The sequence below is a fragment of the Tenrec ecaudatus genome, chromosome 10 (assembly GCF_050624435.1).
Source record: "Tenrec ecaudatus isolate mTenEca1 chromosome 10, mTenEca1.hap1, whole genome shotgun sequence".
In the NCBI taxonomy this organism is placed as follows: Eukaryota; Metazoa; Chordata; class Mammalia; order Afrosoricida; family Tenrecidae; genus Tenrec; species Tenrec ecaudatus.
Window position 1 is genome coordinate 158749644 of NC_134539.1, and position 18805 is coordinate 158768448.

General features: G+C 50.9%; 1 protein-coding gene across 4 annotated transcripts in view; it reads left to right on the forward strand.

The window, feature by feature from the left end:
* The window catches only part of TBCD (tubulin folding cofactor D), a 131815-nt gene that overhangs the window by 76361 nt on the left and 36649 nt on the right, over positions 1-18805 (forward strand). For all 4 annotated transcript variants that reach the window (XM_075562436.1, XM_075562438.1, XM_075562435.1 and 1 more), the window contains exons 16-18: positions 7597-7654; positions 15294-15323; positions 18524-18609. In XM_075562436.1, coding sequence (XP_075418551.1) covers positions 7597-7654; positions 15294-15323; positions 18524-18609 — 174 coding nt within the window. The remainder of the gene's footprint in view (positions 1-7596; positions 7655-15293; positions 15324-18523; positions 18610-18805) is intronic.

Below are 18805 nucleotides of genomic sequence, written 5' to 3' on the forward strand. Positions count from 1 at the left end.
CCTTCCATCGCTGTACCCGAGTAGCTGCCCTTCTTTAGGGAGGACTGTCTATGCAGGATGTCTCCTCTTTGCAGTGACCAGACAAGAAGGGCTTGGGGGAGGGGCTAGTATCTGTGGTAGCTGTGCTTCAGACGTTCTCAGTGTGAAGGAAATTGGTAGGGAAACAGGGCTGGGCAGTGGAGACAGGCCGAGGTTTATGCGTGTGGCCTTTTAGCCTGGATTCCCACTCCACATCCCTAAGGGGCTTCTACCAAGGAATCTGCCTCAGCCTTGCGTTCTGGTCCCTGGGGCCAGGACATGAATGGTCAATGACAACCATCATTAGCAGCACGCTAACTACAGGATTCCAGAGCTATGTTGGTGTAAGGACCCACAGTTCCTCGTCTGCCGTACAGGGGCAGCTGGGTGCTGTGAGGCCTCCTGGACCCAGGACATTAGAGATGGCCTGAAGGCAGTGAAGCCCTAAGTCGTTTATTGCTCTTATTGTTGTGAAAGTACATTTAGCAAAACACTTGCCATTTCAATACCTCTGACTCTCTAGCCTTATGTTCCCTGCTGCCTGCTTCAGATCTCAGCCACAAGTGGCCTCTGAGTCTGCCTTGGCTGGGAACGGGGCACAGCAGGCCTTGCTTCTCTGTGCACAGAGGGAAGCCTTTTCCTTGCGGTGCCCTGTGTCTGTTGCTTCACTCAGAGCAGAGTGGTGCCTGGGGGATGTGACTCAGCTGACTGGGGGCCACAGGGGGGTGAATCACCCCACGTTTCATAAACACTCCTTCCCACTACTTCTACTGGGAAAGTGAAGGAGGAAAATGGATTTTGAAATTGTATTCTTTCCTGTAAGCTTCCCCTCCACCTCACTCCTGCAGCGCCGGAAGCAACCACCTGGCCTCTCATGAAGGCCCAGTGGTAGTGAGTGCCTGAGCCCTGGGCAATAGTTGGTATGCCTGGCCTGGGCTCTGAGTGTACTGGATGGGGACACTATGTCTGTCACAGTGCAGCTCATGCTGACCAGATAGGGCACTTGTCTGTCTGTCCCTTCCTGTCCTCCATGGTGAGGAGTAGGAGAGCCTTCGGCACTGTGGTGGGAGATGCTGTGGACCAGGGTGTTTGTTTCTCGGGGCACAGCGCCTGCTGGAGGGGAGGACCTGTCAGAGTCCACCCTGCTCGCTGCTGCTCGGTCCCTTGTTCCTGCCTCACCACAGCACAGCTCTCTGTGCGTCAGGACTCTGCAGCTGGGTGAAGAAAGTAGGTGCACCATGCCCCGTTCTGTTAGCTAGCTTCTTTGACAGAAAGATCATCTTTTCTTGTGGCGACCTAAGGGGTGGGCAACGAGGACTGCCCTAGTGAGTGTCCTGTGACCCTGGGTCTGAGCCTGGCCTCCAGAAGCCTGGCCCAGCCACCTCCACGAGCAGAGAAGCTCCCGCTCATGCACTTGAAGTTTCTCCTGGTGCCTGTATGAGCTGATTCCCTCCCTGGGCCTGCCAGGGTGGCAACAGTGGTGCCGGGACCGAGGATGGCAGAGGGTCCCAGTGTGTCGGTCATGCAGGCTCAGGCACCTTGGGCTACTGCCCATTGTCCTCCCACTGTGTGTGTGCGCCAGACGCTGCCCAGTTTGTTGTGGGCAGAACATTGTCCCAAGAGTGTGCTAGCAGACCAGCCTCCATTACAGGGGTCCTCACTTTAGGCACAGGTCGGCTACCCTGGGTCTGTCAGCCACAGCTCTGGCCCGGCTTCTATCCGTCTCAGCAGGGTGCTCACAGGGTGACATGTCAGTGTCAGACCTAGCTCAGCCTGCCTGCTCCAAGGCTGCTGTGACTTACACGGTGACCCATATGCCTGAGAATATGTCAGCACTGGCGGCCCTTTGGGGGAGGGGCGTGTGTGCGTGCGGTTTAGTTCATGAGAGTAGAAGGTGACCCTCAGTGTTGAGGAATGTGGAGTACTTGCTGCCCTTGGGGTGGGGCCCAAACCCTCCAGCTGCCAGAGCAGAGGACAGATGCTCGCAAGGGCCTGTGGGGCGAGTCTTAGAGCACACCTGTTTGTGAAGGGCTAGCATTTGAGGACAGGCTTCAAGGTGTGTGGATATCCCCTGGGCAGTGTGGTCTTTGGGGACAAGTGGTCATTGGACACACTGGTCTGAGCAGATTGGTGGCAGCATACCATCAGACGTCCCAGGAGGACTCAGATCTGGGCAGTTGACCCAGACCACACACAGGATGGTCACTGTGTCCGGGTGACGTCCATGTCACCCACTAGGGCTGGGCTTAGGTCTCTGTGGGGGGTGGGAGGCCTTGATCCTTTGATGTGCTGTGATTGCTAATGTGCTACACCCTACCACTGCTGCTCTCACACATGCCCTGTCTGACCTCCCCTCAACCAGGGGTGAGGTGGCCAGCGCCTGCTGTCCCTCACCCTGCACCTGGGGACCCGCCTTGCCGTTCCTCCAGTCTAGTCCAACAGGTTCGTGGCTGTTCTCCGCCCTTCCTGTCCATCCGGACTCCTGGCATCCGTGGGGGCGGGGGCGGGACCGTGAGTCACCTAGCAGGTCAGCGTGAGGATGCTGCAGGAGTTCCCGCCTGCCATCCCTCCCTCATGAGTATCGGGCGGGTGGGGCCCCCCCTCTGCTTCCTGAGGCCCCTCACAAATGACTGCATTTAATTGTGAGCTTTGAAGCCCCATAATTCTGTCCAGTGATACAATCTGGGCATCTCTACCTCTTTCACAAGCTCAGTGGTATGCCCTGGAGAAATTGACAAGTGAGATCAAAACTCAGAAATAGAAACTTCTGATAAGAATCCAAGGAGCTGGGGTGGGGGTGGGGTTCGGGGCACGGTCAGGGTGGCATGCCTGTGAACCCCACTGCCTGGGCACCTGAGGGGTGCTCTGAGGTTTAAAAACGTACTGCCTTCAAGTGAGTTCTGACTCAGCAACCCTCTAAGACAAAGTAGAATTGCCCCTGTGGGTTTCTAAGGCTGCCCATCTTTATGAGAGTAGACAGCCTCATCTTCCTCCATGGTCTCAAACTGCTGACCTTGCAGTGAGCAGCCCAGTACGTGTCTCAGGCCACCACCAGGGCTCCTACATGCCGAGCGAGGTGTGGTGACCCATTCGTCTGATTGACTCCTGGAGTTTTGCTGGGGGAATATGATTTCCAGCATGGCGTTGGTGCAGGCTCTGGTACCTGCTGAGCCCTATGCACAGAGAGGCAGGTGCAGGGGGCCCCCCCGTGGACAGGTGAAGATGGGGTGTTGGCAGTGAGGCTGAGCCGCCGCCTCCAGCGCTGTGCTGGTCACCGCCTTCCCTCGATTTCCTCACCTGAAACTCTGTTGTAACTGCTAGTGTTGACGTCAGTGAGAGAGGTGGCGGCATGTACAGCTCCCTTCCACCAGCGGCTCTCTGGTTAGGATACAGCGGACTCCGCACCCCACCCCCATGCCAAGCAGCAAGAATGGGTGCGGGGGCGAAGGGCTAACACAGAGATCCCTCCTTTGAGGGCCAGGCTGTGCAGAATTAGAACAGCGAGCCACTCAGAACCTGCGTCCTAGTGACCCCACTGAGGAGCCCCACCCAGGAGTGCCTGGGCCCCTGGTGCCATGATGTTGGCTGCTGGCTCTTTGAGTTCATGGTTTCGGAATGGAGACAGCCCCAGGCGAGGCTCACATTTTACTTGAAAAACATGCTTTGCAGCTCCCAGAAAACATGGCTTTTACATGCCTGCTGTGGTCCTTGAAAGTGGCTGGAAGTACAGGGTTACTCTTAGCGTAAAGTGAAAGCGGCGCCTCTTATCTCTGTAGGATGTTAGTAGCCCAGGAAGAAAGGTGTAAAGCCACTTTGTGTGGGACCTGCCAAAATCAGGTGCCTCGGGCTCAGCGAGTCCTGACGTGCGTGTCCTCGACTTGGGTAGAGAGAGAGAAGCTTTATGTGTGATGCAGCCCCTCCGCTCTTAGGAAACCCTGGTGAGCAGAGTGTCACATCACCTGCAGAGGGAGCAGACAGGTGCAAGAGCATGCAGACATGGCAGCTCCTGGGTGGGACAGGGCGCCCTCTCCCTCCCGCAGAGCTCAGGGCGTAGCTTTCTAAGCAGAGCACAAACAGGCCCTTGGAGTGCCGGTGGGAGGAGGCGTGTGGGGAAAGCGCAGCCGGATTTATGTTTACCCAGTATCATCAAACCTGTTTGCATCTCAAACATACTGGTATTTCTAGATAAGCCAGTTTTTTGGAAAGTGTGAAATTAGAGTAGCTTTTCTTTATTTAGTCCAATCAAAACCTGTTTTACTAAAACAGACTCTGTTTGAAATCTCTTGCATCTCTAGGTGTTATGTGTAGTTGACACTCTATGACATCCTCCACCCCCTTCAGAAGCTGTGCGTTTAAGCAGTGGAGTTACATTTATCTACCTTGCTCAGTGATGTTGGCATAAACTAGGGATGAATGAGTTTTTCAGGGCATTTGCCGGGGCCACACCAGCACCTGGATCTAGTTAGTGACGCAGTACCTGCTGTTGCTAAGCCTCAGGCTGTTCCTCTGAGGAACTGTGGGACCATGGCTGGGCCTGACAGTGAGGAAGTGAGGTCACAGTGGTGACCTGAGGTCACAGTGCAGTCTGCTGTGGTATACGTGCAGGTCTTACTCTTCTCGTTGATCTTACAACGACCAACAATGCTTCTTGTAAAGCAGAAAACAAGGGAAGGAGCTGCCTGTATCCTGTGCCATTCTCTTGCTGTGCTCAGAACCCTACCTGCTGCCTTTAGGCCTGAAGAAGAGTTCTCATGTCACTGCCACCTGACTTCACTGGGTGTCAACTTCTCATGTAACTGCAGCCTGGGGATGGAATGGAAGGCAAGACCCAGGGAGCAGATTGCCCCTGTTCAGGCCCTTGCCCACCCAGACCCCCACCTGCAGGTAGTCACTGTGCTTCCTGGCCCCTCTGATCTGTGATAAGGCCTTAGCTGCTCATTATTTGGTTGCTTTTTTAAACAACAGATTGATTGAAATAGAAGTAACTTACTCTCTTTAAAGTGTTGAGCGTATGTTGACAGAGTCACTGTGTACCCGTCACAACCATCTATTTCTAGGTGTTTCCATCAGCCTAGGAAGCGGTGCCCCCAAACCCTGCTTCAGGCTTGGACCTCGACACCAGAGGAGTCCAGGCCCAGGTATCTGTAGAGTCTCTTGTGTTGAGGCATGTCTGCAGTTTGTTCATGCTGAGATTGGCCTCCTGCACCATGAGGAATGGAAACATACAGTGGACTCGCATTGGGTTCTTTTGAAATCTCTGAATTTCTAGAAGAAAAAGAAGCCAGGGCAGGATGAGGGCTCAGGGTGGGCTGGGCAAAATTTCCCCAGAAAATTCTCGAACGACAACCCTTGCTGTTCTCAAAAAATAAGCATGTGCATCATCATGATAGAAGAAATGTTCCTTATCCTTTTCTCCCCATGCAGTGTGCAGTTTTACAGAAACTTTGCCATCATCAGCCCTCTTGGCCTTACTGTGTCTTTTGAGAAATCTGTCAAGATCACGCCTTTTGGAATACCAAAAGAAGGCTCAAACAAAAACAGTCGCCTGGCTCCGGAGATGCCCTCTCCGGCAGAGCCTTTGACAGCGCCTTTTCCTCAAGTCGCCCGCACGAATCGGAGGCAGGAGAGAACTTGTCTGTAGCCGGCACTGGCAACAGAGACCTGCTTCAGCACTTTTTATTTGGAATAAGCCCATGCAACGTAGGAGCTGGAAGCCCAGTAGCAATACTTTCTGTTGTATTCCTGCATATCCTAGGGATCCAATGTCCATATGGACACCTTTGAGTCGGGCCCAGCACCCAAGGCCCTCCCCTCCTCTTACCCCCAGTTCTTATTTGTCCCATCTTTGTCAGAAAGTGAGGAGCTGGGGTTTCACCGTCTGTGGGGACATTCTCTGCCTGCTCAACCCTGTGCATATGTTGTGCAGAGGGGCTAACCCTGTGAATACAGACCTGCCAACCAAGGCGATGCATTTCCTCACCAAGCATGGGGTGGGGGGGGGCACTCTCCTCCCCGTGGCCTCCCTCACCAACATGGTTGTTTGGTTAGGTCCACTCTTGCTGGCCACCTGGTGTGTGCTCCCTGCACTGGGCCCCACGCCTGCAACACCGTCTGGTATCGCCCTACCCGGGCTCTCACACTGCCCTGGCCCCTTGATGCATGTGGGTTCACCATTTTTGGAGTGTTGTGGAAATGTGCAGTATATGGTCTTGGTTCTGCATCTGTTTAGCTACGTACATAGAATATTTGCCATGTTTTTGCATGAGTCAGTTTGCTCAATGGATAGTCAAATGGAACTTTCTCTCTCTAATAGAAGACCTGCTACTTCTTCACTTGACCAGTTTCCGCATTTAGGCAGGCCTTTGGCTCAGAACCCTAGAGGATATGATTCCCCCTTGGCCCACCACCTGCCCAGACCAGGACTCCATGTCTTCCCAGGGCACAGGCAGCATGGTGGGCAGGAGGCGAGGGCTGCTGACCTGCTTTGGAGGCGCCATTTTTTGGCTGAGATGGGGCATTTCCTAGCCATTATCTCCAAGAGTGGTGTGAGATGGTACTCTGAGTGCCCAGCCTCCTCCTGTCCATCCTGTGGTACAACAGCAGCAGTCTGTCTAGTCAGCTCCCTGGTCTGCTGATAGCCAAAAACCAGGTGCTGTGAGCACAGGACACTCTGAGACTGTCACTGGCTGACTGTGCCGACTCAGTCCCCTGAAGGTATTTATGTGACAGGTAATAGCTGTTTTCCACACTTGGCAAAGTTGTTTCTGTGGTAATTATCATTTGTGAGTGGCTGGGATTACTGGTCCCAGATACCGGTTCCACTATAGATGAAGGCCTGGGACGCTGGGTTTCCGTGGCCCCAAAGTTGGTGTGCAGATTGTGCTTGTGACACTCATTTGCCCAGACCACATGCACAGTTGCCTTGCACTGGCTGGGGGGGGTAATGCCTCGGTGCTTTGACTGAGAGCTGCTCCCATCTTTACGAGTGCTCTGTTCTTGACCACCTTATACCTGGTCTGCTTCTGGGGGAACTGCCTGGTGGTGCCCTGGCCTCAATGGCACCATGGGTGCAGGCACTTTTACATTCATGGGGACTTCAAACCTGGTGGGAACCACGCCTCAGTGGCCCGGCACCCTGGGGGTGGGGTGAGGATTGGTATCTGAGTGGGATTGTTGCCTGCACTGGAGCTCAGGAGTCATGGGGAGAGGTGGGGATTGGCACTGGGTAGGGGGTGGTATAGGGTAGGGATACCTGGGGGGATTGGCAAATGTGGAGGAATGGATACTTAAAGAGCCCAGCACCTGGGGGCCAGGAGGTAGGGATGCTTGAGGACCTTGGCACCTGAGGGAGGGTTAATGCCTCGGGGTCTGATGCTTGGTGGGGACTTGCAACCGTGGGACAAGATCACCTGGGGAAATACTGTGGGTGCTTTCTGCTTGGCAGTGGCCAGGAGAGGTGAGGAGGGATGGATGCAGTGCTTCGGCAGTGAGCTGCAACAGTATGCTCAGAGAGCATCAGGTGCTGAACACAGCCTGGTACTCGAGGCCCTCCTGACTGACTGTCCTGTGTCCTCACAGCGCGCTCGTGATCGCCACTGTGTTTGACCGTGACGTGAACTGCAGAAGAGCTGCCTCGGTAAGCTTCTGTTTCATGACTTTGTGTGGTTGGGAGCTCAGATCCCAAATGTCTGGTTAGCACCTGTGACGTCTGCCACCCCAGGCTGCTTCCCCACAGTGCCCCCACTGCTGCCCCTCACTACTTGAAGCAGGAGGACATGGATGACAGGATGGAGCCAGAGAATGCAGGGTGGAGACTGCCCATTACTGGTGAATTCTCTCCCTGCTTGGAATTCTGGTCTGGGGGTGCCTTTGGACTGAGAGTGATCAGCCTCTGTCCACTTCAGGGGAACTGGAGCAGGCCTGGTGGTCAGACATTGCATCCTTTGGAATGGAGGAGCCACTTCTGTGAGTGAGACCTGGCTGTAGTGGCAGAGTGGGTCATTCGTTGCTGGTTAATGTCCCAGAGGGACGTCACCAAGCATAGTGCCCTTGACCACAGGGGATGTTGGAGTATGCTGGAGTATGCTGGATGTACCAGGATATGCTGGGTGCACACGGTGTTGTTCTCTTATGCTGGAGTGTGCTACAGTATTCCTGAGATACACTGGGTGGTAGGGTATGCTATGGTGTACTTGAGAGATACTGGTTGTATATGGTTATACTTAGCATATACCTGGGGTGTCCTGTGCAGCTGCCAGTAGGAATTGTGTTGTCAACATGGCTGGGTTCTCTAGAGTTATAAAACCAGTGGAAAACACACACACGGACACGCAGGCACGCACACATCCGAGGAGTTGGCTCACATGGGTGTAGAGGTTGGACTGTTCCAAGTTTGTGGGTCAGATGTCAGGCCTCCCTGTAGGGGCTGATCATTAGGCCACTCATTGGCTGAAGTTCAGAGAACATGAGGTCAGATGATGACAAGCCAGATTCAAGATCTAGAGTGAGCAAAAAAAAGCCAGCGAGCTTTGCAAAAATGTCTGTATGTACTGGATGCAGGCCACACTCCCATGGTTGATGACATCAGATCATATCAGGGAGGGGATTACATTGTTTCACTAAATAGAAGATAACTACATTGTTCCATAATTGCCAAATCATGGCCAGTCAAGTTGACACATGACCCGAACCATCGAAGACACTGGCCCCACCCTGGAAGCGTCTGATGATATTTGTGTAGGCCTCATGGAGTCTGCTGGGATTTTCAGTCGCTATCGCAATGGGAACATCGAATTGTAGAGAATGCATCTTAATGAATCAACACTTAGTACAGTATCTTCTAACCATGGTCATGGAGTTGTCTTACTTATTTAGGTCTTTCTTTTACCAGTGTTTTGCAGTTTTCTAGTGTAAGTCTCCCACGTGTCAATCAGTTTGCAGTTGTCTGGTGACTTGTGTGTGGCTATGGCGCTACGAGCTATGCCACAAGCATTTAAAATACTAGAAAATTCACTCAGGTGGACAGGTTCAGCGGTCCTCCCAGGCTACGATAGACTAAGACGAAGAAGGATCTGATGGTCCACTCTTTATAAGTTGGCCAGTGAAAGTCTTCCGAATAGCAGTGAGGCTTTGTCTGGCGCAGCAACAGAAAGTAAGCTCTTCAGGTTGGAAGGCACGCAGAATATGACTATGGAAGAGCTGCCTCCTCAAAGTAGAGTCAACATTCATGATTTGGATAGAGGAAAACTTTCAGGATCTTCATTTGCTGTTGTGGGATGACACAAATTAGAAGAAACAGTAGAAAGCACCACTAATAATTAGAACATGGAATTTACAGTGTGACTAATGGAACACTGTAAGTCGTCCAATAGAAATGAAATAGTAATGTGTAGAGATCTACATCCTTGTCATTAGTGACACTATATTGTCATCTGTGCTTGGAACGACAAAGTGAAAAGGAATGATGTGTTCATTGACAAGAACAGTATTTCAGGATATGTCCTGAAAAATGCTACTGTTGGTGGTTGGAAAATACCCATACACCTACAAGGAAAGCCAGCTAGTATGATGATGACTCACATTAATCAGCCAAAGTTGAAGAAATGGAAGATTTCTTCCATCTTCTGCAATATGAAATTGACCAAACATTGCAGTCAGGATACATTGATAATTACCAATGTTGAAGTACAGAGTTTGGAAATGAAGGACCTGTAGTTGGAAAATGTGGCCTTGATGATAAGAATGAAGCAGAAATCACAATATAGAATCTTGTGAGACTCATGACAACTTTGTTAGAAGTACCTTTTCCACAACATAAATGGTGACTCTACGTGTTAACCTTGCTAGATGGAATGTACAGGAATCAAATTGACTCGATCTGTGGAAATGAAATAATGGACAAGGTCAATATCACCAGTCAGAACAAGTCCAGGGACTGACTGTGGAACAGCACCAGTTACTCATATGCAAGTTCAGGTTGAAGCTGAAGGAAATTAAATCCACAAGAGCCAAAGTGCGACATTGTGTATATCCCATGTGAATTTAGAGACCATCTCAGATTGAGATTTGACCAAATGAATACTAATGACTCAAGACCAGATGAGTGTTAGGTAGGACATCGTACACAAAGTATCCAGTAGTTTATTAAACACAATAAAGAAAGACCACAATGGGTGTCAGAAGTGACTGAAATTTATTCTTAAATGTAGAGTAGCTAAGTGAATCGAAGAAATGATGATTTCAAAGACCTGATTCCAGAGGGAAGCTTAAGAGAACAAAGTATTGTAAAAGTATGTGCAAAAACCTGGCTATTTAAAACCAAAAGGAAAGAACACAACTCTGTGTTTTTAAACTAAAAGAACTGAAGGAAATGTATTCAAGCTGCAACTTGCAACACTGAGTGATGCGATGTGCAAAATACCGACTGGCACATCCACTGCCACTGAGTTAACTTCATCTCACAGTGACCCTGGCTGTAAATCTTTATGGAATAAGACACCCTCCTCTTTGTCCTGAGAAACAGCAGGTGGGTTTGGAACTTCTGACCTTGCTTTAGAACAGTTAAATGCTTCGATGATAGCGTCATGCAGGAAGCATAAAAAGACGGGATGAATACAGAGTCACTGTACCAAAAGTAATTGATATCCAGTCATTTCAGGGATTAGCATATATTCCATAATGGATGGCACAGTGGGAGAAGTCCAAGTTGCACTGAAAGCACTGGCAGAAAGACGAGGCTCTAGGAATTGACAGCAGCACTTGAAATGTTTCAACAAATGGATGCAGCCCTGCAGGTGTTCCAAAGTTGGAGGACAGCTACCTGAACAACACACTGGAAAACACTCACATTTGTGTCCATTCTAAAAAAAAGTTAACCCAACATAATTGAAAATTATTGAGCAGTATCATGACTATCACCTAGCTGAAGATAATTAAAAAGTAGTTGCAGGAATACATCAATAGCGAACAGCCAGAAATGTGATTTGGACTCAGAAGAGGACATGGAACTAGGTATATCATTGCTAATGTCAGATGGATTTTGATTAAAAGTAGAGAGTACAAGAAGGATGCTTACCTGTGTTTTATTGACTATATAAAGGCACTCAGCTGTGTGGATCACAATAGATTATACACCACAATTCCCTTGTGAAGAATGGAAATTCCAGAACACTTAATTGTGCCCATGCGGAACTTGAACATAGATCAAGTGGAAACGGTTGGAACAGAACAAGTAAATATTATGTGGTTTAAAATCCTGAACGGTGACAGCAGAAAAGTGGGTGGAGGGAGACGTCAGACAGTGTAAGATATAGTAATAGTAATAACTTATGCATTATGAAGTAATAACTTATGCAAATAGTAATAACTTATGCATTATGAAGGGTTCATGAGGGAGGGGGGAGCAGAGAGGGAGGGGGGAAAATTAGCTGATATTAAGGGCTCAAGTAAAAAGCATATGTTTTGAGAATGTTGATGGCAACCTACGTACAGATGTGCTGGACGCAATGGATATATGTATGGATTGTGATAAGAATTGTACGTGTCCCCAATAAAATGACTTAAAAAAACTCCAGAAGGCGTGTGTCAGGGTTGTACCCTTTCACTGTATGTATTCAATCTCTGTGGATAGTCTGAGAAGCTGTGCATGAAGAATGCAGCTTCAGGATCGAAGGATGAACAGCCTTCCGTATGCAGATAACACAACCTCTCTTGCTGAAAGGGTTAGGCACATGAAGCACTTACTGATGAAGATTGAAGATAGCAGCCTTCAGTATGGATTACATCTCAACATAAAGAAACAAAAATCTTCACAATAAACAGAAACATAGTGGAGGGCAAGAAATTAAATTGTCAAGGGCTTAATTTTACGTGGAGCCATAATCAGTGGCCAAGGAAATAGCAGTTAAGAAATCAAATGACACAATGCATTAGGCAAATCTGCCACCAAAGCAAAGCTGTCACCTTGAGAATTTAAGGTGCACTTGAACGTAAACGTGGTGTTTTTCACTCAGCTCAAAATGCATGTGAAAATGGAGTGCATTAGGAAGACTGGAAAAGAATGCCTTTGAATTATGATTTTGATGAAGATTGGACAAATGTGTCTTTGGTAGAAGTTTAGCCAGAATGCTCTTTAAGAAGTGAGGATGGTGAGATCTCATGTACTTGGGACGTTTTAGCAGGAGGGGAACAGTCCCCAGAGAAGGACAGCATACTTGGTAAAACAGAGGGCAGCTAACAAGAAGACCCTCCATGAAATGGATCCACACAGTGGCCGCAACTGACATCTACTTGGGAGGATGACCCAGGACTGAGATTGTTTCTTTCTATCGTGTGTAGGGTTGATACGTGCCAGAAACAATTTTGTGGCACCGAAGAACAGACTTGGACTTTTTATGCTAAAATTTTTCCTGGTGTGTGTATATATATATGTTTCTTTTTGATGGTATTGTGAACAGAATTGTATTCTTGAGTTTATTTCCCAAATGTTTGTTTCTAGCATGTGGATCTACAGAATTTTAACAGTGATCTGTGTGGTGTTACCTCATGACCTTGTTTTTCAGTTCTTGTGTGTGTTTTCCTTATGATTTCCTACACACAGGAGCCTGCCATCTATGAATAGAGACAGCCTACTTTTCTTTCACATCTGGATGCTCTTTTCTTGCCTCTTCCCCCTGACCAGTGCATGCTGAGTGAGGAGTGTCCTTGATGTCTGGGAGGTGTCCAGTCTGTCGCTTGCGCGCGTGTTCTCTCTCTCTCTCTCTCTCTCTCTCTGAGCGGGCTGGTGTAGTTTCCTCCTGCTGCTGCCTTGCGATGAGCTTTGTTGATGTTAGTTTGTGAAGTGTGCTCTCTGCGTCTTTAGAGTTGAACTTGGGGTTTTGTCCTCATCTCTTTTGCTGGAAAGATTACTTGGTTTGGGTATCAAGGCAGTCCTGGCCCGACACCTCTCTTGGTGATATACCCTGTGGTAGGTGTGGCTCGGTTGGCTACTCTGTTTTTCAAGGGTATGTGAGTCTATCTGTGTGGGAGTTGAGGCTGTAGTTTTCTCTTTTTTGGGTAGTTTTCTTTACTGTGATGTTTTTCAGACTTCAAGGTGCTGCAGGACTCATAGGAGTTGAGTAATGTCCTAGTGGTGTGCAAAAGTTTTTGTTTAGCATAGGCATTCGGTGGAGACAGCCTTCTCGCTAATCTTCTGCCTGTCGTTTGTGGTGAATGAGACTTAGGACCTGGCTCATGTGTGTCCTTTATTAGTTACAGTACTGGCATGTGTAGCTCTGTGCCCTCTGGTCAGGAGGAGGTGGGCTGTGGAGATGGGCTTCCTTGCCAGAATTCAGGAGCTCAATTGTGTCACAGCCCTGTTCCTGGACTTAGAAATCCCAATCTATCCAGTTTAATGATGGCACCCTGCTGCCCATGCCCAGGGTTAATCAGCCTGGATGGTTCCCTGGAAGAGCTCAGTGGAGCGCTGGGCAGCCCTCTGGGTCCTGAGTGGGCTAGGCTTTCTCTTCCTGACACAGAAAGCCCGAAGATTACCCTTGTGAAGTCCTCCCGCCTTCATTCTCCGCTGACCCCTTCCTGTGCCCTGAGATGAGGTGACACTTTCCCCCACTCATTCACTGACAATTGCCACCTTTAATTTGCAAATCAGTTCAGCCTCAGTGTGATTCTCCTGAATCGTCAGAGTCAACTGCCTACTATGGCCTGGCTGTAGGAGGGTGATGTGGCTGTCTGAGGTGCCCGTGGGGAGTGGGGGCAGCGGGGGGGGGGGGGGGAGGGGGGGCCCTGAGCCGCCTCCCCTGTATGCCGCTGCCTGGGGGCGGGGGGGGGAGCCTTCTTTTCCATCCTGCAGGGAATCTGTCCTTTTTCCGTTGAGTTTCAGACAAGTGTGTATCTTTTACCCACCTCTGTTTTAACAGCGTGATTCCCAGGTAAACAGACATCCATGGGGGCTACCAACAGGGGCTGCCTGCCCCATTAACACCCCCCCCATGCTTTCCCACATAAATCCTGCCACAGTTTTAACTTTTGACTGTGTTGCCAGAAGAGTGAGTGTGTTCTTGAGTGGTGCGCACGATTCACATGAACACCTCTTTCATGGGATGTGTTTTAGCGCTTTTACTTCTTACCTCCTTTGGCGCTGGTAGAAGGAGTACAGCATGCACCGCAGAAACATGCTTCCCTCCTAGACTTGCTCTTAGCCTGCAGTCTCTGAAGGGCTATGCTCCCGTGGGCCCAGAAGCAACCCGTGCCTCTGGTTGTCTCAGCTGCCAGTCTGCCTGGCCCACATGGACACACCTGTCTAGACCTGAGAGTGGACCTGAGAGTGGCCCCTCTTCCTGTCACCCCCTAACCCTGTGGTCGAGGATGATGCCTTAGCCTGCTCTTAGAAGCTGCTGCTCATGCTCTCCTGCCCACAGACTGGCCGCTTCCCGCTCTGGCTGTGTTCCCAGTGGGAAGAGGCTTCTCAGGGTCTGTGCCGGCCCTTGCACACTGTGGCCTCTTGCAGCGCTGACCCCTGGCTCCTGCCTTGGACCTTTTATACGTGCTGCTCAGCACACACAGTTGGGCTGGCACAGGTGAAGTCTGATTGTCCCCCACTGGGGTCTGGGGCAGGGAGTCCAGCAGGCTGGTAAACAGAAAGTGGGTATTGTCTTCAGTGACACCTGCCTGTCACGGTCAGCCTGCTCTGCTGTGTAGCCATAGCCCGCAGGGTACCGTGAGAGCGCAGGAACCCTGCTGCAGTCAAGAGGGAGCATTGCTGGAGGGAGCATCGTGTCACCTGGTAACCTGTGCACATCCTGGAGTGTGAGTCTTGCTGAGCACTTCTTTGTGCCCACACAGCTGTCCCTGGTCACCAGCAGGTGCCCCTCCTTCAGGGAGCTGCAGTGACTGTGGCTTGCATGGGTACTCACTGCAGTGCTCATAAAACCCCCAATGAAAGTCTTGTTGGGTGTTGAATTGACGTATGTCTAACAGGCACCTCTCCTGGGCTCTGCTCTGGTTTTTATGGTTGCAGGGCCTGAAGTGTCTGCTCATGAGGCTCTGTGCTGGCCCACAGGCTGCTCTGAGGACATGCTGGGCTGTGGTCCCCGAGCGCACCAGCACATGGAGCAGGCGGCTAAGCCCCAGGCCAGCAGCTAACAATGAAAGCTTCTGTTTAAAAAGCAAAGCCACGGGTCATTTCTATTGCACTGTTTGTTTTGAATTTACCTTCTGATGTTTAGCAAAAAGCAAACCAAACTCACCTTGCTATGTTTGTTTGTTCTTTCTGTTCCCAGGCTGCTTTCCAGGAGAATGTGGGGAGACAGGTAAGGCTGCTTGCAAACCTTCCTTCCTAAAGCTTCCTGCCATGCAAGGAGGAGTAGTGGGGCACTGCTTGTCTGATGTGGGGAGAGGGCTTACTCCGAGTGAAGGCAACTTCTCACACAGCTTCACTGCTAACAGACTGCTAACGTATCAGCACTCTAGATGGTGGGACGGGACCCTCACACAGGTCAGAGGTTAGCAGTGACAGTGGGCAGGTGGGGGTGGGGTGGTGTCTCAAGCCGTGTCCCTACTACTTTTGTAAACATTGCCTCAATTCTAAATCCCTACAGACATCCCACCCAGCCACCCCCAAGGTATGTAGAGGAGTAAGGTGCCTTTGGGGTCTCTGAGGCTGTGGCTTCAGACGCAGGTTGCCTGGCTTGTCTTGTGAGGCGTCTCCGGGACTTGAGCCTCCTGTGTGGTGGGCGGCAGACAGACATCTGTGTGGTCTCTGTGGAGAACAGCTGGAGGTGCTGCCTGCCTTTACTGAGGGACTTCTGTAATCCAAACCGCAGGCGTTGAATAGACATGTCCAGGCTCTGGAAGATGGCCAACCCATGAAGGGACAGAGGGCTCTTGGGGGTGGGGGAGTTCCAGGAGGAGGTGCCACCTGGGACTGTAGAAGCGGCCCAGGAAGAGAGGCTCGGGCCTAGACTGAGCCGGCTTCGGAGGGTGGGCAAAGAAAGGAACTTGTCCTGGGCTTCCTAGCTGACTCCAGAGGAGGAACCAGGCTAGGCAGACAGGCTTCTGATACTACCCACCAGACCCCGAGACCTGAGGATAGGGTGGAGCCCCGCCCCCGATGGAGGGTGGGCAAGCCATGCTCACCCCTGTGGTCCAGGCAGCACCCTCCCATTCTGGGAGGAGGAAAGGCCAGGATGACTGGGCAGCTCCTGCCCAGGTGATGTGAACTGTGTCCTTGGGCTGTGTGGACATGGGTGCCAACAAGAGACACTCACGTTGGGCGTGCAGATGGTCACAGGCACCCTATTGGAAGAAGAGGGGCCTAGCCTGGTTGGGTTGAAGCTGCTTGTAGACAGCGGGCCCACCCGACTCAGGCAGGGTGGGGGCTGGGACTTCCATGTGCTACTTCACACCTGGTGGCCTGAGCATGCAGCTATGTGCTGAATCCTGCTCAGGCCATAGGGCTGGAGCAGAGAAGGCCTTTCAGGAGCTAGGTCCTCGGGAGGCCTGTGCAGTGGTAGCGCATGCTGGAGTCTCACATCTGACTCTCAGACTCCTGTTTTGGGGTATCAATGTGGGAGCTGCATGTGGTCCTAGACTGACTGGGGGCTTCCCTGCAGGCTTCTGAGCCCTGTCCTTGGTGCCCTCATCTCGGTGACCATACCCTGCTGCTCATGGGACTCTCATCACTTGTTCACTGTTCCGTCACACAGTTCTAGTCAAGCAAGGGACTGCTGCCTACCCACTCACCTGCTCCTCTCAGACATGGCTGTGTAGTGGGCGCTTGGTGGGGGATGGGGCCAGTCGTCTCTGGGATTTTAAGAGAAGTTTGGTCCCAGCAGGGAAGCCAGGTGCAGGGGATGGTATTCACAGAGTCATTGCAGGAGGTGTGTTGCCCAAAGTGGGTGAAGCTGCCCCCTGGGGGCAGTGCTGGAATCCAGACTCAGAGACCACAGAAGTAGAGACCTGACCTTCATCCTGGGTGATGGGCTCAAGAACAATGCTTTTAATGACCAGGGGAACACTGAGTCTTTTGTTTTTTTCTCTGAAAAGGAAGAGATAAACCAAATAAGTTTGGGAACCTAAGATCTAGGTTTGTGCTCATAAAAGCTGGGCTTGGCAGGTGGTGGTGGTGGGTCTAGACCCGGGAAAGCTAAGTGGTGCTGGGTGGGCAGCAGAGAACCCAGAGGGAAGTGGGCAGGGCACGCTGTCGCTGAATGTGGCAAGTCCAGAGGTGACATGTCTCTCTGTCACCAGGCCCATGAGTGAGTGCCATGTTCACATTTGGTGGGCGGAGGGGGCACAGGGATAGGAGACTTACCAAAGTTTTTGAAAAATCTATCTTTCCATTCTATTTTCCATGAACTTGTTGAAGCTCCTTGTGTGTTAGGTGGGCTTTCACACGTTGACTGAGAACCAGACCACCACAGCTGACGTTGATTGGATGTTAGCAAGTTCCCAAGTTCTATATAAAATGTGGAACTGAATCTTGAATGCAGATTATGGTGCAGTGGTCTCACCCAGTAGCTGAGAAACAGATGGGGCTGTAACAGGAGTGCCAGTGGGGAGGCTTGGTGGTCTGTGTAGAGGGGTGCTGGGTGTACTCAGAATGTGTGTGTGTATGCGCGTGAGTGTGTGTAGGCCCTCCCGTCATGTGAGGCACAGGAGGCTGGTGGAAGGTTGGTGGCACGTGCGTTTTCTGAGGTCTGCTCTGCTTGGAGCCCTAGTGCCTCCACCAGCTTCTCTCCCAAGGCCCAGGAGCTTCCTAGTTCTTGGCTGCAAGTGCAAACAACCTCCCCAGTGGTTTGCCCAGGCCCAGGGTGGAGGGTGCCCTTGGAGATCTCTCCTGAGTTTCTCCTATGGGCGATAATTGTAAGACTTTCTACTTGTTAAGATTTTGTTATTTATGTATGTATTAGAAATACTTGTTTGGGTTTTAGTTTTTCAGATCCTGTTGCCAGCTAGTGGTAATATAACCTGTTGCTTTGTGGGTGGGGCTAGGGGCAGAGCCTGTGCAGTTGGAGGAGGGGAACCTCTCAGCCTGTGTGAATCTGGGAATTTGCTGTTGTCCTCAGCTGGCCATGCTTTTGGGTGCCAACTGTGTGTAGCTCTGAGCTGGGTGGCGTTGCTCTCACAGCTGCTGGGTAAAGTGTGAGTGCTTGCTCCTGATATTTCTGCCCCAAGCCTCTCCACAGGGCAGGCCAGGGGAGCCCCAAACAACCAAGATCTGTCGTTTCATGACGGTGTGCATTAGAGAAAGGTCTCAGGATGTTCTAAGTCGGAGTGGCTGAGTTGTTTAAACAATTAAATATTTTGAAGGGACTCAGTGACTCAGCAGAGGCCATGGCTCAAGATGTGATGGCTTGTGTGCCAGCCCTGCTCTGTCAGCGATGGCACGGCACCATGCACGCCTCCTCCTGCATAGCTGGGTCCTGGGTGAGTGTTGTGGCTGGAGTTTTGGAAATGCTTGTTCAAATGACTGCTCATCTTCTTTCCTATTTTCACATTTCAACATTAGGGCGCGTTTCCTCATGGAATTGATATTTTGACCACAGCTGACTATTTTGCTGTTGGGAACAGATCCACCTGTTTCCTGGTGATAAGGTGAGTTTGTAGCATTGGTCTCTATTTCCTTTGCCTTCAGTGCCCACAGCTGACTTTCCCTGGTCACCCCCCAAGTTCCCAATCCTGCACAGGCCGAGGAATAAAATATACCTGTGGGTAAGGAGTTAGAAGTCGAGTTGGATGGAGAAGGTGCTCACCGTTAGTTTTTGCTTGGTCATTGCACAGCGAGAGGTGG